The sequence below is a fragment of the Scaptodrosophila lebanonensis genome, unplaced genomic scaffold (genome assembly GCF_003285725.1).
Source record: "Scaptodrosophila lebanonensis strain 11010-0011.00,11010-0021.00 unplaced genomic scaffold, SlebRS2 tig00000001-arrow-pilon, whole genome shotgun sequence".
Taxonomy (NCBI): Eukaryota; Metazoa; Arthropoda; class Insecta; order Diptera; family Drosophilidae; genus Scaptodrosophila; species Scaptodrosophila lebanonensis.
In genome coordinates this window covers 223616-247618 of record NW_022060529.1, presented here as the reverse complement: position 1 = coordinate 247618, position 24003 = coordinate 223616, and the positions used below count along the sequence as shown (strand labels likewise).

At 38.5% G+C, this 24003-nt stretch overlaps 1 protein-coding gene across 17 annotated transcripts in view; it reads right to left on the bottom strand.

The window, feature by feature from the left end:
• LOC115619985 (ryanodine receptor) overlaps nucleotides 1–15931 on the bottom strand; it is a 28729-nt gene extending 12798 nt beyond the window's left edge. For 6 of the 17 annotated variants that reach the window (XM_030513030.1, XM_030513034.1, XM_030513036.1 and 3 more), the window contains exons 1-13: nucleotides 15754–15931; nucleotides 8519–8722; nucleotides 8043–8054; nucleotides 7383–7460; nucleotides 6936–7324; nucleotides 6333–6857; nucleotides 6139–6263; nucleotides 4649–6071; nucleotides 3988–4591; nucleotides 3392–3491; nucleotides 2280–2484; nucleotides 1465–2221; nucleotides 247–1406 (exon numbers count right to left, since the gene is read on the bottom strand). In XM_030513030.1, the coding sequence (XP_030368890.1) occupies nucleotides 247–1406; nucleotides 1465–2221; nucleotides 2280–2484; nucleotides 3392–3491; nucleotides 3988–4591; nucleotides 4649–6071; nucleotides 6139–6263; nucleotides 6333–6857; nucleotides 6936–7324; nucleotides 7383–7460; nucleotides 8043–8054; nucleotides 8519–8722; nucleotides 15754–15807 (5636 nt within the window). In that variant the 5' untranslated portion in view covers nucleotides 15808–15931. Of the gene's footprint in view, nucleotides 1–246; nucleotides 1407–1464; nucleotides 2222–2279; nucleotides 2485–3391; nucleotides 3492–3742; nucleotides 3843–3987; nucleotides 4592–4648; nucleotides 6072–6138; nucleotides 6264–6332; nucleotides 6858–6935; nucleotides 7325–7382; nucleotides 7461–8042; nucleotides 8055–8518; nucleotides 8723–15753 lie in introns of all 17 variants that reach the window. The other 11 variants (XM_030513033.1, XM_030513035.1, XM_030513038.1 and 8 more) reach the window with 5 other exon arrangements.
• Between the last annotated feature and the right edge of the window lie 8072 nt (nucleotides 15932–24003).

The following is a 24003-nucleotide window of genomic DNA, read 5'->3' as shown; positions in this document are numbered from 1 at the left end:
TTGTTGTGGTGTGGCATACAGTGCGGATCAGTGTTGGAACAGTGCAGGCAGGTATTGCGATTGAAAGTATTTGAAATAAAATGCGAAATGAACGTATTGAGAACTAGGGTGGCAATGGCGTGCTACCAAATGTGTGAAAAATGTGTGTTGTATGCAATAAATATGAACGTTGCACCTTAAGTGTGTCGAAATATTTATATAATGAAGGGAGTTTGAAACGAAATTGTCGGTGATAAAGGCACTTACGTGATCTCTGTCATGCGCAGCTGAGGACGTACAGACTCTGTGACGAGCGAGCGCAAAGAGTGTCGCATCTCCTCCTCGGCATATAATTCCTTCAGCTCGGTACCTAAAGGTGTAATATACTCATTCTTACAAACTTCCATTGTAGTGGCATGTGATTCAAGATGCAGGGCTATGAGTAAGTCATAGAAACCCTGGCGCAGAGGACCGCTCATATATTCCGAACGTATGGCATAGAGTAGCTGTTTCTGATCAACATGTTGGCAAAGCGCATGCGCAGCACGGTAATTGGACTGATAACAGAGCGCAGCATAGAGTGTAAGAGTGTGCGCATGAAACGAGAGTAGTTTATCCATCTCAATAAGCTCTAAAATATCAATGCAACGATCCTCCTCGGGTATGTGCAAAGCCAGCATAGAGACCGGATCTTCACAGAGCATTGACCAACCGCGAATATCGGATAGTTTGAGCGCATGAACCTGTAGCGAGGTGTTGGGAACACGTGCCCACTGATGTGGACGAAGGCACTGTACCTTCAGACGTGGAGGCGACTGTGGGTTGATATGCTTGTCACTGGTAGGAAGAACAGCAGCTGACAGTGGCAATGTGGTAGGAGTCCGTCCTAGTTCAATTTGTAGAATTTCTTTGCTAGTAGCTTCAACGAAAATGGCTGGAAACAGTTTTGAATCCGGTTCCATCATCCAGCGATGTGAGGTATCTTTACCCTCGCATGTAAAGCGAATAATGCCAGTGGCCGTGTCCACAAAACAACCCACAAACATTCCCTGAGACGCTCCCTTACCAGAGGCATCTTGAGTGACCTCATTAAACAGTTCATCCGCGCGCACCACGTAACAGCTCTGACGATCGATCCGCTCTATTGGTACTTCATATTCATCCTCAATGTAGACCGAGCCGCGGCGAACTTTATTTTTGTTAAACTCATGACTATGCAGGTGATATTGTGTGGTTACCCAGCCCACGTACACGTGGGTAGGATCTTGACCAGGGAAAATGCGCACTCCATAGAAGTATTCGTTTATGAGTTTGAGGCATTCGGCATCAAACATTTCATCGCCCGAAGACTCGACGGGTGGCTGACCCAAATTTTGAGCACTTAGCTGCTTTGGACCCTGCTGTACAGGACTGGGTGGTATCTCAGCCTAATATGGATGAAATTCTTTTAGTCGTAATCACTTACATAAAGTATATTCTACTCACATTGTTTAGGCGCAATGTTGGCGTTCTGGTTGTCATTTGCTGGTTAACAACATTTCTACCATGTGCAACAGTATTTCTGCGTTCCAATGGCACATCCATAGTCCTAGTGGACATTTTTTCGCGGCTTTGGTCACGAGACTTCTTTGAGAAGAACTTAAATGGACTGCGACCGCGTTTCTTTTTATCATCTATCTCTTCGCCCAAACCGTTCATATCAAGCACAGATGATGAGCGTTGCATTTCATCCAAGGCAGCTGTCATATCTGTTTCAAATGTTATGTTGCGCGTCAAGGAACCCTTACGTGGCGGTCTTGAAGGTCCTCGCAGCGTATGCTCGGCTTCTGGATCAGCATGATCGTCGTAAGTACGCGTTAATCCTTTGATGTCATTCATATTAAAGCCGCTCTTCAGCATGTGATCCATATGAGCTGCGGTCTGTGCTTGCTGCTGTGCTGCTGCTTCTTGCGCCTCACGCATCAGGCGATATTGGCGAATTTTGACGTCTTCCCAACGCCGGGCCTTCTCCTGCTCGCTTATAAACTCACTCATGCAGGTTACGGGCAAGGAAAGGCGTAGGAACTCCCAGTTAGCCTTTTCCATTGTCTCGAAAGTATTGTGGGAGATTTTGAGGTGAGGCGGTGTGTCGGCGCCGCCAGGAATGCGTGTGACATCAATACGACAGTCCGGCATTTCCTCTGTGTTTTCAAAAATAGGCTGATCTTTGGTATACCAATGTGTAACCGGTCGACGCATATTGCTGAAGAAAAAATACAAACTGAAAAAAGACTTTTGATTTTTTTTTTAATTAAACTTACACACAGAACGGTTCGTAGCCCTCTTGCAAGCCACAGCTGGTGAAAAACTTAAGAGAGTCAACATCCTGACCATAAATAAGACGCGCCTTTTGACCCACGCCTAAGGTGCAGGCGGGTACAAAGCCGACGCCCTCGGCAGTAACATCCGCAAATGTTGTCTCTCCTCCCAGGGCATCCATAAGCAGTTCACCGTTCAATGAGAAGCCTATTTAGGGTGGAATTAATTCCATAAGATAACTGTTAATGTGAAATTCGTCCTTCTACTCTTCTTCTCTAATGAGACTTGTGCATGTTAGTTGCAATATTTGAAAAAGTTGTAAGTAACTAAGTATAATTTGCCTTGCAGTTACTGAATTAATTTCGTATGGTTGATCAAAAGCAAGCCATGTTGTTATATCATACATATGTTTGATTACAAGTATATATATATGTATCTATATATATCACCCAGATTAAGGTGTAAGCTGTCATGCCAAATATTATCTTATTAGTGTTTGAAATTAATTCCAGGCAGTAATTAAAAAGCATTTTGAATGAGCTGATGTGTTGTCACCTTCCTCTAAGGTAGTCGAGTCCTCTTGCAATGCTAGGCGACAGTTGGGCAGTTAGTTAGTTTTGTTAAAGTAACATAAATAGTAGTTAGAGCATGGGATTTGCTTCGGGTAGTAAAGGGCGGAAACACTACAAAAGCTGCTATTGTTAACATTCAAAAAATATGCAGCAGGTTGTATAAAAATGTTTCTTATTTCAAAGCTTCTACTAAAATTGGTACATTATGCAAAATACAAGTATGTACATACAGTACTTGTAGTACAAAAAATTGTTTGTGTGAATTTAGATGTAGGAAGATATGTAAATTGGTAGCTGTGGTCGATAAAAACGATATAAAAATGACCAAAAATTGTTAATAAATCTATGACCTGTTAAATTTTGATTTCCTTTATAAGCAATTGGTGCTATTCATACTTAGCTATGGTATCGCAGTGGGGGACCTTAAGATTTTAATTTTCATTCCTCGACATTTAGTAGATATCAAAAGCACGGATGTACATTTTATTTTGGGGGTTTTTTTGTACAACAAAAATAAATGTTTTTTTTTATAAAATTCTTACTAATTGTGTGATCGGCTAGATCTAAAAAGACGCCGACAATATCACCGGGTCCACATTGTTTACCAAAAGATTCACTGTTGCCACCATAGACTTTCTCTTCCTAAAAATTTGAATTTCATTTTAAACGTTACAGCCACAATATTGTGATAATTAACTAGCGATGTCTCTGCATATTTGTTGTTGTTAATGAAAAAAAATATATGTACTAGTGTTGCTAAATGAACAAAAAATGAATTAGAAACCAAGAGAGTTGACAAGAAGAGTTAAAGTTTTTAAAACGAAATGCGTTCGATCAAAACGAAGGGTTTAATAAATCAATCAACGTTTTGGTAGTGCGTCTCGAGTCCTTACTGATGGTTTGCTCCTTAGCATCGATGAAACAACCAATGACGTCACCAGCTTCATAGCGCACACCAAAGTGCTCAATGGATCCGGCATGCATTTTTGTTACCTATAATCATTTGGGGTTTGAATGGAGGTTTCTCATTAAAGCCTATCTAATGCACTTATCGGGAGTTACATGAGTTAACCTTAAGCCCTTGCTTATAGTAAATACATTGTACAGCTCTGTTTTTGCCTTTGCGCCCAGTACTTACATTGTGGCCATCAAAAGCCCAGCTGGTATCCTCGCTACCCAGCATTGCCCCAGGATAACAATCAGCTCGCGCCCAGCCTACCCGCATGGGCCCTGATGTTAGCACCTCAAATTCGAAATACCATTTGCCAGAGGTGACTGCATAGTTTCGTTCTACACGGTACGTTCTGAATGCAGCGAATTTTAGCCGCTGGGCCTCAGCTAGCAGAGCTTCCGTGCCTTCGCCGGTTGGCGGATCCAAAATATAGCCATAGACTAACAAGGTGCGCACAGTTTCTGATGCGGTATCACGATTTGCCTTCTTAATGGCCTCGTCGACTTTGGAGTAGGGCACCAAATGGGGGCTGCGATGATTTTCAGAGTCCTCGTTAAGGCCATACGTCCAGCCCTGTTGAATACGTTCCCGAGCCCACAAGTTGTGCGTATTTTCGGCCAACTGATCCACCAGCTCCTCAAGCTTTGGTGTTAGTGTGACCGCGCTTAGGTCGAGCGGTGCCGGCTTGTAGCCATTGCCCTGCATGAAGATCTCATTTGGCAAACGCACCGGACGAATGCGTGCTGGTGGCTTATCCATGGTTATATAATAGCCCAAGGATATGATCGTTCTGAAAAGCATAGTAGATGATTAGTTGGCATTTAAGTGCTATCTTGTGATCATTTACTTTAAAGTCTGCACCGCCAATTGATTGTCATAGCGTTTTTCAGCAGCAGGTAGCTTTTCAAAATGAGTTAGACATGGATGGATGCGTTGATAGTCATCACGATGCTCGCCCCAGGCCCATCCAGCCTCAATTTTATTTAGCGCCCACATTTCGTGTATGTTCTCAGCTAGTTTTTCCTTGATTTGGTCCACTGAACTTGGCAACGTTACTCCCGTTGTATCGACGGGATTGGGCACAAAAGCTGTGTCATCCTCAATGAGCCAGGGACCAGCAAGTACATTCTTGTTTAAATTTCCAAAATAAAAGCAAGGATCTAAACTTAAAATCTGATGAGGCATTAGGCATTGCACGAGGGGTGAGAAGCCCATAGGCGGAGAAAACTTTAAGCGTCCATGGTCGCCGCCGAAGAGAAAACGACAACTTAATTTCGACGAGCAACTCATTACTGGAAAGAACATGCCATCCAGGTTAAAATCCCGAAAACATCCGCGCACTCTGCCGCCATTGAAGGTGAATGTGATTACAGGTACTGACAAATCTATTGCCACGCCTACAACATCACCTTTTCTAATGAACGGTTCCTCAGGGAGTGAATTTGCTACTAAAGTTTTACGTCCACCCGTCCACAAATAGGCGCCATCAAATCCGAATGAATAGAGATCGTCGCCAACACCATTACCACCCCATTTTTTGCCGCCACCGGGATACGGTACGTATCCGGAAGTGTTGGCCCAACCAATGCGCAGGTGTGGCATCATGTGTGTTGTTTGCTCAATGTGATCCATTGTTACCTCAAAGTACCATTTCTGGTACATTGATGATCCTTCAACGCGTCCCACAAAGATATTTGGGCGAATGCTTGCCACATGATCAACCAGCAATGTTTGGAGCAGCAAATTTTTGCCGGGTAACAAAAAGTCACATATGTTGTTTTGCGAAGATCGAACTGCAACGCCGTTACCCACGCACAGGGAACAAAGTACGTCCAGAACCTTAGGATCACGTCCATGTTTTTCTAGCAGTGATATGATCACTTTGATGTGCTCATCTCGCATCATGTTCAGTGCCTCTGGCGAATCGATCAGGACACAATGTAATACGTCTAGCATGCCGGAACCTTCACTGGAAGCTTGTGATCCAAGACGCGAAAACAACCAGTTCAAGCGATTGCTATTCGCAAACTGAGCACAATTTGTGTGATTGCCTTTGATAATGGCCGCCAAAAGTTGATATAGGTAGGTGGAGATGAGATCCCAGCTCTGGCCGGTCTCATCACCAGCCAGAAAACTAGCCAGAAAGCCTTGGGAAGTAATTATGTTTATTTTGTCAATGGCTTCCAATATGAGATTAAGGACGCCCTCCTCTTGAAACAAATCCTGTCTATTGCGCAAGGCACGAAAACGGTTTTGTTTTTCTTCGTGTTCTGAGTGGAAAGTGGAGTAGCAATATTGAATTTTTGTTTAATAGTAAAAGTAACACCTTCTACTTACCCATGTCGTCTTCTGGCTGAGAGAAATAGTTGATTAAATCTTCGAGGCACATGACCATCTCGTTGAGATTAACTTTTTGAAAGAATATGGAGTGCCTGCGATTTGATTGCAATGTCTCCAATGCACTGAGGAACAGAGTATAATTAGAATTAAAAATTAGAAAATAATAATTATGACAAATATTAGGCACGTACGTTATAAACTGTGTGAATAGGCTGCTGCATTTGCGAATAACTCGAGCTGTTTTTGACTCTTCCTCCTGGGATCGCGAAAAGTCCAAGCAATCGTCCATTTTACCCTCCTCGTGCAATATGGCTTGCTTCTCTTCAACCTTGCCCACACCCTTCTTTTTCGTCTCGTAGCTCTTGTAACTGAGCCATAAACTAGACTCGCAGTGCTGGACGATGACCGTGGTGTCACCATACTTAATGATTGGGGAACCAATTACTTCTAAGTCTTTGTCCTCGAGCACTTTCTTCTCGTCGTCTTTTTCCTGCCGTAGGCAGAAAGTCGTCGTGGCAATAGAAGCCTCCTCTTTCTTCACCAATATTAATTCGTTATTATCGTTAACGCCCAAATAGCGTCCCGTTGTGATGTGACGTATCCGCATAGGGTGGTACCAATTGATGAATCCGCCTGTCCATTTCGTTCGCGCCAACTCCAAGCGCCATAGGGATCGCGCTTGTGCCATGACCACACCGCCTTCATAAACCACAATACTGTTTAGGTTGACCAAAGTAAAAAAAAATGATTAACTCAGTCAAGATGACACGTACATATTGTAGATAGAGACTTACTTTTGACCTGCTTCACGGCCCCATGTACTAGGTATAGTAAGACATTCATCACCGCCGTGAAAGAAACGCAGTACATCACCACCAAAGACATATCCCACATACTTCATGCGGGATATGCCTGTACCGTAGGGTTGCACAGACCAGTGGGTGACATGGAAACTGGCATTGACAATCGATTGTTCGTTCTCCTTGGTCGTGTGCAGATAACGCTCCGTGGCCACCGAAACCAGAATCAAATCATCACCGACGCGCACCTTCTCACCCTCCGAACGTTGTTTACTAGCTGGATGAACGGTCCACCAACAGGCCTCGCCCTGGCTGTGTTCCTGAAGACCCACATCGAATGACAACTTATCGTTCGACGACGACGTAGACAGGCAAGCCAAGTACTGTAAAAAGTTAAAAGCTTAGTGGGAGAGTTTCAATTTCATATGGGATATGGCTTACCATGTCGCTATTGTGGTGCCTCAATAATATGGCGTTACCATACAGAAGAGTTCTATGGCCGGATCCAGTACCTTTACCCTAAAGCAATTATTTTAAGTTAGTATTGATTATAAGATAGTGGGACTAGCTGACTTCAATCTACTTGACTACGGTGTGAGGGCTTATTGTGGGAATGTAAAAATTGCTCGTTACAGAAAAGGTATTGTAAGTATTTATTTAGTTGTTGGGATTAGGCGAGAATCAGCGTCTCGTTTATGGTACAAGTTTCGACTGTATATGGGAATTCAATAGTTAGTGGTTAGAAATTTCAGTAAAAACTGTTATTTTACAAGGTTATTTTCACAGTAAGTTTCGTAAAATGTTTGCTTGGTGAAAATGTTATTAAGTCTCTCACTTCACTGTTTGACCCAGCGAAGATCAGAAAGCGGAAATGCAGAAAATACTCGTATATCGAGAATCCAGCTTATTTTCATTATACATAAATACAAATGGTTATGTCTAGTTTGTAGACCATTTAGAATTAGCTGGTGAATCGTTCTCTAAAAGTACGTTGCAAATGATTGAAGCGCAATCGGATTACATAACAACTGATACAGAAATAATTTTTGAGATAGTAGAACGAAAGTGCGTTTGAATATAAGAAGTTTTCTGTATACTTACAACTTGACTATCCTGTTGTGTTCAGGTTTTACGTATAAAATTTTGAAAGATACCGGAAAATTTATGGATTACAAAGTGTAGAGAAGAAGATGTAAAGATGTTGAAAACATGCACAAAAGCATTTTATATGTAAGTAGTATGATGTGTATAATTTTTGTATATGTGTGTGTTTGTTTGTGAATACAATATTTTTGTATATATATATATGTACATATATACCAAATTTGAGTACACACGTGTTATCAGGTGGAATGATTCTTTTATTTGGTCGGAAAGTGGAACATTGGGAACATTGCAAGTATAGCGCACATCATAAGAGAAAATGTAGAAAGAAATATAAAGTGGACGTGAATATGATACATACAAAAAATACATACATAACAAGTATGAAGGAATTTTACTTTCATTGAATATGCCCTATTTACTGAGTATGTGTGAGCGGATTGTAAGCGGATTGCTTTAAGCCAATAACTTACTGTCTCTGATCCAGCTGCTGTGACTAACTCCTGGAGGGCACGCACCGACAGGGCTTGCTCAATTACGAACACACACTGTGCCAAGTCTGGCGGCACATTTTTATCGGCTATATTCTCTAGGAAACAATGTCGATTGCCAAATCCTTCGGCGGCCAAGCATACACGTTCGCCAGTGGCTGTGCAGGACAGTGTGACCATATCTTCCTGTGAATAGAGAAAATTAAAAAAAAATCCGGAATTACTAATACCAAAAAATCCGGAATTTTCAATACCAAACCCCAGCAAAAGAATTGATAAATTTGGATTGGGTTTGATCTAAGCATTCTTAAGAAGATTTCGTATTTAAGATTTCAGTATTATTCCAATAGAATAAATTTAGTATTTTGTGACTTTCAAAATTAATAAATATAGCAAATTAGATATTTAAGGACTTTTTTGATCATGCCAATAAGCTTTAAGCAAATGCGACATGGCGGTACGCTTAATTAATCAACGAAATTGCTGTGATATATAACGTTGAGAATATATACCTATATAAGTATATGTGTACATACTATATATGGGAATGAAAACGAATTTTTATTGTGTTAATAGGCTTAACTTATAATTCTTTACTAGCCCTATATTTGGTGCTAAGGTTGATTTTGGGGGCAAAGAAGTTGTTTTTGCGGCCACCAGTTGGCTGATTTCATCGAAACCTGAGGCAATATTTAAATGCGAATAATATTACCAAAATTAAATGTGGTTTTTTCAGAAAATGCTGTCCTAATTACTTTCAGTTCTGAACTGTCGAAACAAAATTATTTTGAGAAGCATCCGAATTCTTTTTAGAAAATTAACCAGACTTGGCTTTCAACCTACAGGAGTTCCCATTAGAAAAATTATATATTTTTCTCTCTGTTTGCAAGCCTCTTTTTTTTCGCCGCCGTTTATATTCATCAAGATTTCAATAATTTTAAAGTATGTACACATATGTACATACGGGTATACAAAAATTCATCATTTATGTAAGAAAACAATTGTTAAATTTTACACTCTCGATGTCGCACAGGCCCAACTTTGTATTAGGTTCACGATCACAAGTCTTCTTATTTTTTGCAGTTTTTTTTATACCCTGTACCCGTAGGGTAAACAGGGTGTATTGGGTTTGTGCAAAGTATTTAACATACAGAAGGAAACATCTCCGGCCCCATAAATTATATACAAGTATATTCTGAATCAGCATGACGAGAGAAATCGATCTAGACATGTCCGTCTGTCCGTCTGTCCGTCTGTATGAGCGCAAGGATCTCAGAAGGTACAAGAGCTAGAATAACGAAACTCGGTATCCAGATTCCCATGTCTGTATGCCAAGTTTCATAATGATAAGGCAATTCTGAAGAAAGTTATAGCCATAAATAAAATTGCTGCCCATGCTCTGCTTGTAGCCGGCAGCGCTGCACGCAGCTGTTGTTGTTGTTGCTGCTTGGGTTCAACTTTGTGCTGCATACATACACGCATTTAAGCACGCAGAGACACGATTCTGATGTAAATGTATGCTGTTAAAACTGTACATGAACATGTCTTCAATTTAATTAAATAATTCAATTAATATACTTTTTTTAATTATTTAAAAAAATTGTTTTTTCATTTTTTCCTTTTTGGTGGGAGGTAAAGGGTATTTAAGAGTTGAGCTTGCTCGACTTTAGCATTCTTTTCTTGTTCTTAATAAATATCTTATTTAAATTAAATTTCTATTTTTATTTCATTGAAAATGTATGCAGGTTTCCTCACGATGTTGTTCCTTCACCGAAAAGTTAGCGAATAGATGATGAATGCATGAATTATGTTTTATGGATGAATGTAAAGTCTCCAATACGCATTGAGCTAGCGTGGGGACTACAGACCATTCCCTCTTGCCTAAGAGAGGAGGCCTATGGCCATTAGTGGGACATATACAACGTGTAATTGAGTACGCTGAAAATCTCGAATTTTATTAAAATTGAACTGAGTACAACGTGACGATTTTTACTGAGAGGACCCCATCAAAAGAATTTGCCACGGGCCCCAGGTGGTATAGTTACGCCACTGGTAGTTGCTCTGGTTTTTCATCGAACGGTTGGGAAATATACGAAATTAATCAGCTGTAAGCTCAATTAATAATTTAATTAACTCATTTGTACATTAAAACAAGAGAAACGCTACAGTCGAGCAAGCCCGACAGTGGAATACCCTGTACCCAGGTAAAGAGCGAACTTGTTGGTGCAGTTTGAGGGGGTTGTACTGGCGGAAATTTGTTTTGCTAATAACTTTTCTTAGAATTGAATTGGATAATATTTTAAACAACAGTAGATAATTATATATAAATTATGTGTGCGAAGTTTGGTTTAGGTTGAATTTGAAATGTGGACGCTATTGACGAAATTCTGTAGCGGTGGAAGGGGAGGGGGGGGGGGGAATTCCAAAAAATAAAATAAAATCGTACTTTTTCGGACCTAGGAGAATCTGGATGCCAACTTTGGTTATTCTAGCTTTTATAGTTTCTGAGATCCTTGCGTTCATCCAGACGGACGGACGGACGGACGGACGGACGGACGGACATGTCTAGATCGATTTCTCTCGTCGTGCTGATTCAGAATATATATACTTTATGGGGTCGGAGATGCTTCCTTCTGCATGTTACATACTTTGCACAAACCTAATATACCATTTTTACTCTACGGGTACAGGGTATAAAAACAATACCTATACGTATAGTATATAGAACTTAGTATAAATGTATAATTTCAATATTCTTTGTGATAAAAGATCTTCGGTGACAAATCTTGATTGACTGGATCTACCTCTGATATCATTGGGATGGTAGTAATGCGTATATTCAGCACATAATAAGTTTACAGAGTTCGAAAAATCATTGGACGCATTTTTCATGTAACAACAGCAATTTCTAGACGACAATTAAATGCTCTTGAGTCCAAAGCATGTTTAAAGTTTAATGGCAGATGCGCAACCTTCAAGTTACCACAGTACGAATTGGCAATTGGCACCCCACATCGACCAATACATTCACCCCCCTATACCTACACCTATATCTGCATTCAGCTGGAGTCAAGTATCAACCAAAGCAGGGCACACATGCACACACATACACGTATAGGAGTGTGTATGCAAAATCGTTGTATGGGGAAATAAGAGCCATGAACTGCACTGAATGTGCAAATGAATGGGTGGACGGTGTAATGGTGAGGGCATACCTGAGAACGATTTTTAGGTTGGCGGATGAAGGTGGCGGATGAAGGTGGCGGACGGCGTGCAGACCCCTTGTAATTGTGGCCAGCATTGCTGTTGTGTGTAGTTGAAGTTAAATGAACGGTAATGGATTTCGAATCGAACAATTTGCATAATTTAAATGCGTACGAATTGCCGAGTCCTGACGCAGCAGTGCCAGCAATGTCGTCTACATGCTTGGGTAGCCCAAACTGTTTAAAAATTAAAGTCAACCACAAATGCACACACACACTCACTTACAAAATACATATGTATGTATGCACATTGTGTGCATGTGTGTGTGTGTGTGTGTATGTGTAAAGCAATGTTCAATGAATCAATTTGCATTTGACTTCATTTTGATAAACGTTTTGCAAACTTGCATTTTCACATTCGCATTTGCTGCCACTTGGCTTTTATATGGTCTCGACTTAGGCTTACTGGTTACTGGGAACAATTCCAATTTTACAGAATGATGACGTAATGAAAGTTAGATTAGATTCGCCACAGAGCTATCAAACATTTATAAGTATAAGTGCTGGCTTACACACTACAATTGCAAATGCTTCAGTATTGCACAAATATAATGTTACTAACCGACTGGACGACTTCTTATGTTTAGTATATCATATATATACATAAGTATAGGACACTTTAAGTCGTAATCCCTTAGTGCTTCTATTTTTAGTAAAACGTGGCAGTTAAGGCTGCAAATTTAAAAGAATTGCCTCTTTATTTGTCTCGATAAACGTAATTTGACGTGTGACGACCAAAATGGAATACAAGGAAAGCGTTCCCAAGACACCGCTGTCGGTGAACTGCGCCGCTAACGTCTCCCGCAGGAAGGGAACAAGTTAAGATACACAATATACAGAAAGGAGCAACCCAAGCATGCTGCTTTTGCCATTTTTAGTTGTGCTCTGCACAGTGTCTTAAATATGATATTTGTAATCTCAAATTCTTACAGCTAGTTCAGCTGTGGCCATACCAGCAAATAATTTGAACACAAATTTGCGAACTACATTAAACCTAATTCTGTTTTTACACGGTAGATTGGTTCCAGAAAAAGTCGTGTGAAAAAAAACTTGTAAAAATGTTAAATCAAAACCGTTTAAAATTATAATTTTATTATTCAATTATCTGCGTGTCTGTTCATAAAATTAGTCTGAATACAATTTTTTAGGTCTATTGACATCAACTTCGATTTCTTACATTCATTGATTAGGCATATGCCATACGAGTATATAGTACGTCAATTCGATTGATATAGAAACAATCATAGCAATATTAATTAAAATCAATGTATATAAGTCTGTTTGTATATATTTTGGAAGCTTTATTAGCCTATGCTGTTTTATAAAATGTAGCATTCAAATTTTTTTTAAGTTTTAAATATTTTTAAAATCTTTTTAAAATGAATATGGTATATTTTGTGATTTTTTTGTGCATTTAGTTAAAGGATGTGCTAACAAGTAGGAGTCGTTTGATAAAAGCTTACTATTTTTATACCTATTAGATTTTCTTGAACAAGAAAAAAAGGTCAAGTCAGAGAAATACAAACATACATGATATTGAATCACAGTACGGTAACTGCTGTTGGATGCTTGAACTATTGCCTACCGTTCTACTATTTTTATTGAATTTTCGTTGTGGTCACACACAAGGCAACCAAGCTGGTATACGACTGACTGGACGGCTGAACGACTGGTTGCCTGGGTGGTTTGCCGGGCCAGCTAGCTGGCCTGCGGGTAAGCAAACTGATTTCGCTGTAAGAGATACAGAGAAGATATGAGAGCCTTTCTGAGTCTCCATATCAACATGTTTTGTGTGTGTAAGTATATTTTACGCGTAGAAGGGACTCTGTTCGTATCTAGGATGGCGTGCAATGTGCGTGTCGCCAAGCAACACGCTTCGCTCTTCTTCTAAGCATATTTATTTATTGCGTCAAGGTGCTGACCTCGACGCCCAGGAGGTTGTAGTAGCCAGAAGGTTGCCAACTATTCATTTATACATGTATAATGGCTGTCATTTTGCACAACAGCTGTGGGCATTGATATATTGTTGCATTTGTCAGCTGATATGTTCATCAGGAATCTGGTGGCTGTGGCAGCTGAGTCACCAGCAGCGGCTATTTATCGTATATCTCAAATGAATTCGTATAAATCTGGCCTTAACTTAAAATCGTGCTGCGTACTTGGGCCGTGTGATTGAATTTGTGACACGACTTTTGTGTTTTATTTGCAGCCATAAACTGATGGGAGAGGTGGGGCGCCTATAAATATGCAATACATATTACTTTTATGGACACTCTCACCCACTCACGCCTTTGTCTTCCCAGTTTCTTGCCCTTTTCCTGTTTGAGTGCGTCTCTGTGTGTGTTTTATGACACCAATTGTGTGAAATCCCCGTTATATTTTATCGAGTGTACGTAATTGATTTTAGATGATTTTGTTTAACGTCTTCACGACATCAGCACGCCAAGAGCAGAAAAGTTGCGGCAATGTGCATGATTGAATTGCGCCTGTCGGGAGTGACTATATACTTTGCTTCTCATCTGGGTCAACATGTAGAATAAATGGGCTTTTGTCATATTCAGATCACTCTTCATCATATTTGATGCAACAGCTTACTCAATTCTTAAAAAAACATTCGCCTGCTTAAATCTTTAAGGTAAAATAAATAAATTTTTATTTTTTTAACTCTGTGCCCGGACGGTGAAAAGGTATCTTAGAAAGTCCAAACGGTAGATGGAGGCGTGGCAGACTCCATGTTCTAGGTATACATAGTATGATACGAATAAGGCGTCGAGCTCAACCTTTGTCATTCTGTCTCTTCACATAATTTGCAGTATTATCGGATCGGCTTTCTATGTCCTACTATGTATTTGCCAGAGGAAAATTCCTCTATTCAATCTCCCATAATCTGAAATTTCATGAAAATCGGCTACCTATATCATATAACTATCTCACGGCCGATCGGTGCAGAAAACCAAATTACTACCAAAAACGTTTTTATTTAGAAATACATCTTATGGCTTTTCATTGTTGGATGTATTTTTAAAATTTACATAGCAATTGCGTCTATGTGAGTGTATGTATGTCTATGCGCGTGCAATCATGTTTGCAGTCAACCAAAGCACCAGTATCAACAACAGCTGCGGGCCGCGCTTGGGCAGCGCTTGAGCAGCGCTTGAGCAGCAATTATATTTATGGCTATAACTTCTTGTAAAATCGGTCTATCATAATGAAACTTGGCATACAGACATATAATCATTAATTGGGGGTATTTCCAAAATTTGAGTTTGAAATTCAAAGAATTACGGGAGTTACAGAAAATCACGATTTGATGAGGAGCGGGGGGTGGAAGGGAATTCCAAAAAACAAATTTTCTGCGTATTCACATAAGGCATCTTGGACTTTAAATTTGATAACCCTAGGTCTTATAGTCTCCGAGATATGGGCGATTATACGAGCTGCGTTGTGGAAAAAGGCAACTTTGTGCAAAATTTGGTGTTTCTAGCTCTTATAGTCTCTGAGATCCAGGTGTTCATACGGACGGACAGACGGACGGACAGACAGACAGGGCTAGATCGACTCGTCTCGTCATGCTGATCAAGAATATATATACTTTGTGGGGTCTGCCACGCCTCCTTCTGCCTGTTACATTTTCAGCTCCCGCAAACCTAATAAAAAGTTTCAAATTATCAAATTTCACATGTCGATGTCGCAACTCTACCAACTTTATTGTACTAAAGTATTAAGTGCGTAGTACTTAGTACTAAAGTACTAAAGTAACTCTTTGCCTATTCTCGGTATTATTATGGCGACAACATTTCATAGGTATTGGGATAAATTGTAAATTAAACCCTGAAAGCTTTTGATGTTTCCACTGAATAATTTATTTTAGCCATCACTTTAAAATGTCGTTAAAACTAATTGCATTTTCTTTTATTATTATTTATGAGATAATTTATTTTCGTTTTCACTTACCGTACGCAGGAATGAAACATCATCCTGCTCGGAGCCACCTTCCGCCTCAGCCATTTTGTTTGGTAACGCACCGAGCGCAGCGTCCAAACAAAATTAAAATTGCGTTGAGCGTTGAATTTTTGTTATTTTTGTTTGGTTTTCCCCTTTTAATTCAATGTCATTCGCAATCCTCTTTCCTTCGTTGTTGAAATTCAAATAAAATATAGAACTGAACTTTAACATTAATGCTCAGGTCAAAGACACATAAACATCTATATATATTCCTTTGGCATTTGGAGTGCAAAATTAATAATATTTTAAAATAAAAACAGCTTTGTATGCACGTGCCCGAAATACATCTATGAGTACCTCAGTACTTTAACACACACACGCGGCGATTTCTAGACATGCGCACACGATGCGATTGACCCGTTTTCGCGAGAGAGCGGCCCGGTTCGGAAGTTATTCGACAATGTGGTGGGCTCGTCGGTTTCATCTGGCGTTTTGTTTTGCTTGCCATATACGCACAGCTGTTCCTTGATTTCCGTATTCATTCATTCGCATTTAAAATCGGGCACTTTATGCAACATTTTTATTAATTTTCTTTTCGAACTATTCGCGTGTTTTTGGCCTTTCGTCCCCACATCACTAGCACCATTTGTTTAACATATGTATATCTTTGGAGATGTGCCAAAATTACTACGAGTTTATATTTTGTATATATAGTATAGCTTTTCAAATTTTGTATTTTCGGATTAAAAATGTTTGTGTGCCAAGAATTTGTCAAAGTCAAAAACGCTACAAAAATTAAGGTAATTTTTTTGTATATACATCCAATACTTTTGATTGGCCCATCTCTGTGAGTGTTAAAAATAAGGAATGAGGTTGATAATTCAAAGAAAATATCAAGTATTTTAAAATGTCTTTTTAAGAAATTTAAATATTTTTAAAGCATTAAAATTGGTTTTCAAATTTTTTCACAGTCTACAGATATGTATATAAAAATCCCAGTATTAAAAAGCAAAATAAAAATCAATTCTACATACGCAGAATAATTTTCATTTATTTACCATTCACGTCTCACACTCAATGGAACTTAGAAACAACAAGTTTTTGATTATATTTTCGGTGTTAAACGATGTCGAACTCTCGAATTATCTTTTCTATTCTCTATTCTAAGCAAAAACAAAAACTTTTATATTACAGGAAATTCACTTGCTTAAACAGATTTTAGTAGTCCAAAAGTCGAGAGATTTTTAGGACATTATATCTATACCTGTAATCATTCCTGCCACACTGTCTAATTCACAACCGTAATTTCTGATATTAGTAGTAGTAGTTTCCTTGGGGTCGGAGGCACCTTAGCATAATGTGATGTTACTTTTAATTTGCTCGACTTTTTCTGAAGCCTTTTATTATTATTTATATTATTTTTGTTTCTTTTATGTATGCCTTAAGTAATAGATAAATATAAACCATAATTTCTAGCGTAATAAGAGCTTTTTATTTTGTATATCAGGTGTTCTGGAACTATTTTGATTTCTATAATAATTAATTGAATATATAGTAGATGCAGATGGGAAATGCAGCGTTACAAGTATATTCCGATTATAATTGGTTTCCACTGGGTTTCTTCTGTGTTAATTATAGAATTATTTGTTGCGGCCGCACTGCACGCGTACATTATTTAGACTTGTTTGGCTTAAGCCGGGTAAGAGATTTGATTTGGCGACTCTATGTCTGGAATCTTAAAATGACGTGAACAGACGCTCTCACTGCGGGCATCGGTAATCCGAGGGTCCGATGGCACGCAGTGAACGCAGCGCTTCAGTCAGACACCAATGGCGCTGCCACCATCGTCGACAAAGAGCCGTCGTCAACCGGCACCGCGAAACACACTCACATAACATTTTACGTTTCTCTTGGGGCTTATACTTTTTTCTAAATATCTGTGCAGCACCCGATAGGTGTTTATTTTTGGGTTGATGCCGCACGAACGCGTCCGAAGTACGTACGAAGAGCCTACACATGTCCAAAAATATCACCGCTATGGCCTGGGCAGCGCACAAAACTAGCACAGTTTAAGAATTTTTCGAATATAATTTTTTTCTTTTTCAAATACTGTGGAATTTTGTAATAATTTGCACTTTTTACGTAATTCTCACAGATTCTAATACACGGAGGAGCTGGTATTTACACAGAAAAAGCCTTTTGCCGAAACCACGCATGGATTTTTCACGTTTTCCATGAATTTTTGTACATATAGTATATATGTGTATATAATCTATACTCGATTGTGGGCCACAATTGGGACGCACGGACCAGACCAGCCCAACGACGCACTTACTTTTCGTGTCGATATTACTCTCTAGACTGACAACGACCACGAACGAAGGCGCCTATGAAATCGCCGAACGCTGAGCTCGGCGGTAGCATGCAGCAGCCAACTGTCTAATATATTTGGACCACAGCGCACAGTGGTGCTATGGCAAATAAAATATTGCCTTTTGTCAATATTTCACAGAAACTGTCAGCATTTTTTGAAACATTTGTGAAGGATTTATGTTGCAAAAAAAAAAAAAAACAACTTTTAGGATACCATGGGCTAAACGGACTCATCTTACTGATCAGAAATGTATACATACTAGTATATAAAAATACATAAATAATTTTCTTTTTAAATTAAAATAATTTAAAAAAATGTATGTATGTGAAGAATATTTATAGAAATAAACAACAAATGTAGAAATGTATGCAGTACATAGTTGAGCAATATGACCTGTCTTGTCATCCTGATTAAGAATATATATACTTTGGGAGTCTCTCTTGCCTTCTTCTGTGTGTTACATACATTCGCACAAAACTGGTATACCTTTTTATGGCTACAATATTAATTAACAATGACACTGATCTGAGAAAATAAAAGCTAGATTATTTATTATTTCACTTTTACAAAAAATGTTACCTTTAGTTTTATGAAAACAATTTCTTCCCACGTAGACACACAGTTCCACAGCAGCATATACTATGTATTTTTGCTAGCAACTGGCATGATGTGGAAGCTTCGTGTTCAGAGTACTTCGGTCCGCAACGACTACTTGCCTCTGGCGGGCTGTTGCTTTCAAAGAACTGTCTCTCTTTTGTTGATTTTTGGCCTGAGAAGCGCACACTCTTGGTTCAGGCATTGGGGCTATTTAAAACAGCTGTTTGGATGCTCATGGTTCGCTGTTGTCGCCATACACTATATCGTCTGCGGGAAATACCAACATGTACGCAATAATACAAAAACACAAAAACACACATTATTACTTTAAAAAGGTTTTGTGTTGTATAATTCCGAATTTATTTTTAAATTGGTTAGTCTTGACTTTTTCTTCTGAATGTGTGCCAAAAATGCAATCATTTGTCTGCTCAAATGTTGCATGTAAATGTGTAATCAAATTAGTAAAAGAAATCCATTTGTATGTATTTGTATTTCATACGTATTTGCAGTTTCTTTCATTCAACTTGAACTTGTCAGAAACAGCTAGCTAAAAATATATATACATATGTACATATGCTATATGAGTATACTAATATGTATGTGATTCTGTATGTGTGATTGCTTTCATGAATGAAAGACGAAAATGCCATGGGCGGAATGTTCAATATTTGGTTTTAGTCAGTCAGCAGTTAGCAGTCAGCAAGTTTCAAAGCAACTTCACTCAAGCAGAAGAGCTAGAGATAGTTTCTGGTAGCTGCGTTGAATATCAGAATACCAGCGAATATTTTAGTTTAGAGCAGCACAGTAAGAATCTTACAAACACGCGCACCACTAGGCGTATGTGTTATTGCGCATTTCATTACGATTCCTTCCAGGCGGATGACGTTGCTGCTCCTTGAAAAATAAACATTGCACAAACTTTGTGCACAAATTAGCCAGCATGGGTAGCGACCAAAGACGAGGACCACGAGGCACTGCAGCTCAGCGATAAAGTTTGCATGTATGAAAATCTTATATGCCTTGAAAATGAATTTCATGGAAAACAATAAACAATAAGCTGGGTGGCTTATTGGCTCTGGCCATAATTTTTGCTCAGAGCAGTTGTAGGAAGGATATTTCAAGTACGCGAGTATTTGCTATTTCTTGGGTGGCTGTCGGAACGACGGCGTGTTCTCTTTCTATGACATTGATAACGCAAAAGTCGTTGGAAATGCTCATGCATGCGCAAAACTGTAATAGACAATATACATTACGGTTTTTAATGTGATTAAATGCTGTGCATTACCATCGAGTATATTCTGCTACACCTTCAATTGAATCCAGCGCATGGTCTCATGATGCCGCTTTTACGTTAATTTGCAGTTCTCTAACATTTTAGTAGTCCCACTAAATGTACGAGTATATGTGTATGCAAGGTAGGTGTAAGACTTCTGTGATTGTCAGTTGAAAATTTCGCTAAGAAGCCATTCTTGTCGGCTGCGGTCCAGTTTTGGGGGGTTTTAGGCAAATTGCCGTGCGTGTTTTTAATGACGTTGAGAAATTATGTTGGGCGGCAGTAAAAGTTAAACTCCAATTGCTTTTAAGAAAAGTGTGTGTGTGTGTGTTTTAAATAGAAACCATAATAGCTTCGCATTTGTTGTTGCAAAGTTATGTATGTGCTTGAGGCTGCCATTATTGCAACATGTAGTAAGTTAGGCCCCGTCGTTTGCGGCTGCACAGTGCGGTTGTTTCACTCTAAATACTAACTAACTAAGCCGCTTTTATGGCGCTTTATATCATTCAATGCCATTGTACAAAAGGCAGCAGGTAAGCTTTAAATTTAGGGTTGACAGCGCAGAGGGAAGCGCCCAACCTTTGAATGTGGATTTAGTTGTTAGATCTCCTACTACAAAACTTATTTAAGCTTATTTTGTATCTTATTGTAATTGATAGTTTACTTGACCCACCTCTTTCTACTCTTCCTCTTCCTTTCTTTAACATCCTAAACCTCTACATAATTTTAAAAACTTGAAGAATCAAGTTGATGCAAAATGTATGTTTATGTTTAAGAATATTGTCTTGAAGAAGGTATATGTCACAATTCAATGTTTCAATTGATAGCAGTATTCAATTAAATTGTTACTGGAGTACATACTTTATACTAGTGAAATAGGTTATGAAAGGCTTAATGTAATATAAGTAGTAAATTGTCTTTGCGCTGGTCGTAATATAGCTCGAACAAAAATAACAATATTAGTTTGCAAGGTACCACACATAGTTCTTAAGAAGTAAGTCAAGTTTATTTTTTTATTCTGATACACCCCCCACTCCCTCGCAATTCGTGTTTCTTCGAACTAAAATTTGGTAACTACATCCCGTTAATGATTATGTGTCTGTATGCAAGGTTTCATCATGATAGGTCAATTCTGAAGTGCGGCCCGCAGCTGTTGTTGTTGTTGCTGCATTGGTTCAACTTTGTGCCGCATACATACAGGTACGATTCTGATGTAAATGTATGCTGTTGAAACTGTACATGAACATGTCTTTAATTTAATTGAATAATTTAATTAATATTAATTGAATAGTTTAATTAATATATATTTTTGTAATTATTAAAAAATTGTTGTTTGTTTTTTCATTTGTTCCTTTTTGGTGGGAGGTACAGGGTATTTAAGAGTTGAGCTTGCTCGACTTTAGCATTCTTTTCTTGTTTTTATTAATTTAATTAATTAATCCATTTTTTTCTAATAATTAATTTTTTTAATTTTTCTTTTTTGTGTTGTACTCTCTATTTTACTGTCGGGCTTGCTTGACTGTAGCGTTCTCTCTTGTTTATATTTAATTTAATGAATTAATTAAATTAATTTTTTTTCTGTGGTTGCACCCCCCACTCCCCCCTGTTCACGATTTTCTATAACACCCGTAATTCTTGAAATTTTGAACTAAAATTTGGTAGTGATTATACCAAGTTTCATTATTATAGGGTAACTAGAAAGAAAGTTATAGCCATATAACCAGGCCAATATATTTTATATTTAATTTAGTTAATTAATTAAATTATTGAATTAATTAAATTAATTTTATTATTTTTTTTTTGTGGGGTGGTACAGGGTATTTAAGAGTTGAGCCTGCTCGACTTTAGCATTCCTTTCTTGTTTACTTGTTGTAAGCTCGACATAGCAGATTTCGATCTTCATTCTATCAATTGCGTTGACTAAGTATCGATCAAACACTTCACATTCCATCTTCGTTTGAATAGTGTTTGCTTCAACGTGTTATATGCCGGATGGTGCCTTCATGTCCCATTTGTCTGAGTGTTTTAGTTGATATGATGCCAGGATATAGAAATTTAAGCGATTGCAGCATCGTTCGCAATAACATCGATGATGTCTAAAAGGTAAAAGAAAGTATATTTAAGGGGAAGAATAAATTAAAATTATATAATAGCACCATTAAAGAGTTATGCTAATTTACACTTTTTATCCCGAAACTTTTTAATGAAAATAGGAATCTATGGAAAGTTTTAACTATTATTAGGTACACATCGGTTTTCAAATGAGCATAAGCTTCTAAGAAATTTAAATAAATAAACGTTTTCTTCGATCGGAACATTTATTTCGGTTGCTTATTATATTAATTGAATATGTCTTCAATTTCTTACTTATAAATTAAGTTTAGAACAGAGAAGAAGTCGCTGCGTGATCTCATAGAGCAGCCTTGAATATAACCTTTTGAAAGTGGATACTACACACACAATTTTATTGTCATTGTCTTTGCAACAAGGCTCAGCCCTGATAACTTGCAAATTTTTACGTCAATGGCCATGACAATGATTATGTGAATTTGCTTCCGTTCTTTGAAAAGTTTCCGTTTACTAAAGGCAAAGGCCTTTGTTTTTTGGTTTGACCAGCTGAAGGAAGGCTTCAGAGTTCTCCCTGCAATTGGCAGGCAAACTTTTACGCGAACTGGCGGCATTATTGTTGTACTTGGGTACTAACAAAAACTTTTCCATTTACTTGGTCAAATGAACTGCGCGGCGTGTTTTTTCAGCATGCACTTGGCAATTTGATGAGAAGTTGTTCTTTACCCGACGTAAATCTCTTTAAAATGGTGTCAACAAAAATAACAACAACTAAATAAATAACCGTATGCTCTCTTCTAGTACATCAGCAATTCAGTTGGCTAAGTACATACCTTGGATATAGTGTACATTCTGCAGACTCCTGTCAAGTTGAGGTGCGTTAAAAAGTTTTTCTGTCGCTGCTGGCCACATAGTTTTAACTCTCGCTGTTTATCAGTCTATTAATTGAAAGCTCACCTCGATAAGTTTGTAAACAATTCTTAATGCTGTCGAAGCACAAACACATATTTGTTAAATAAGGACAGCCTTTTTGGCATCAAATTTGTCTGAGACCAACTTGGTAACAGCGACGTTAGATAGCATGTAAGCTTGTTAAACTGCTAATATTAGATAATTCGGAAATAGGCACTGCAAATAAATTGCTTAGCTGAAAATTAATCGATGACTTGATTATTTGTTTTCAAATATAATTTAATTAAAAAATATAATTATTTTTCACATAAGCTTGAGAGAATTCTATATACCTTATAATTTAAACTTTAAATTGCTGCATTTTTAATCTTTACGTAGGTTTGTTGAGCTTTTTGGTTGATGGTTTCTTTTTGGTTTATTCGTGCACACTAATTAACTTCGATTTAAATGAAAAACGAGCAACAATTTGTGCCTATCGAATGAGCGTCATAAAGTCAGTAAGGAAAAATAATGGACAAAATGGCATACACATAGGTTCATTGCATGTGCGTTCAATGGGCCGTATACGTAATTTCAAGTGCTGCTTGCCTGGCCAGTGTCTGGGTACAGCCTGACCAACTGACTGGATGGCTGACTGGTTGGCTGGTTGACTGGCTCGCCGGCTAACTGTGAAGCTGTTAAATTAATGCTTGCTCGTAAGTTTTACAAGGAATTCAATTTTTTGCGCCAGCAGCTAGCAAGAAGAATAGTGAATACTTTTCCAGACTCAACAGCGGAGCTGGGGATGCGTTTCAGGTTCGCTTTCACTGTGCTACACTCACACACTCGTATACACACACACGCACACGCAAACATACTCGTTACTGCCATCTCTCAATGTCTGTTTTATACCAAAGTCAAAAAGTGTCTAGCTGGCCATCGTCAAGCCCCATTCGTGGTGCACTCTACTTCCGTTTTCCCATATTACTCGTATTTTCTGCGCTTGGTCTTGCGTTGAAAATTGATTCGAAAGTTTTGCCATTAAATTGTCTTTTGT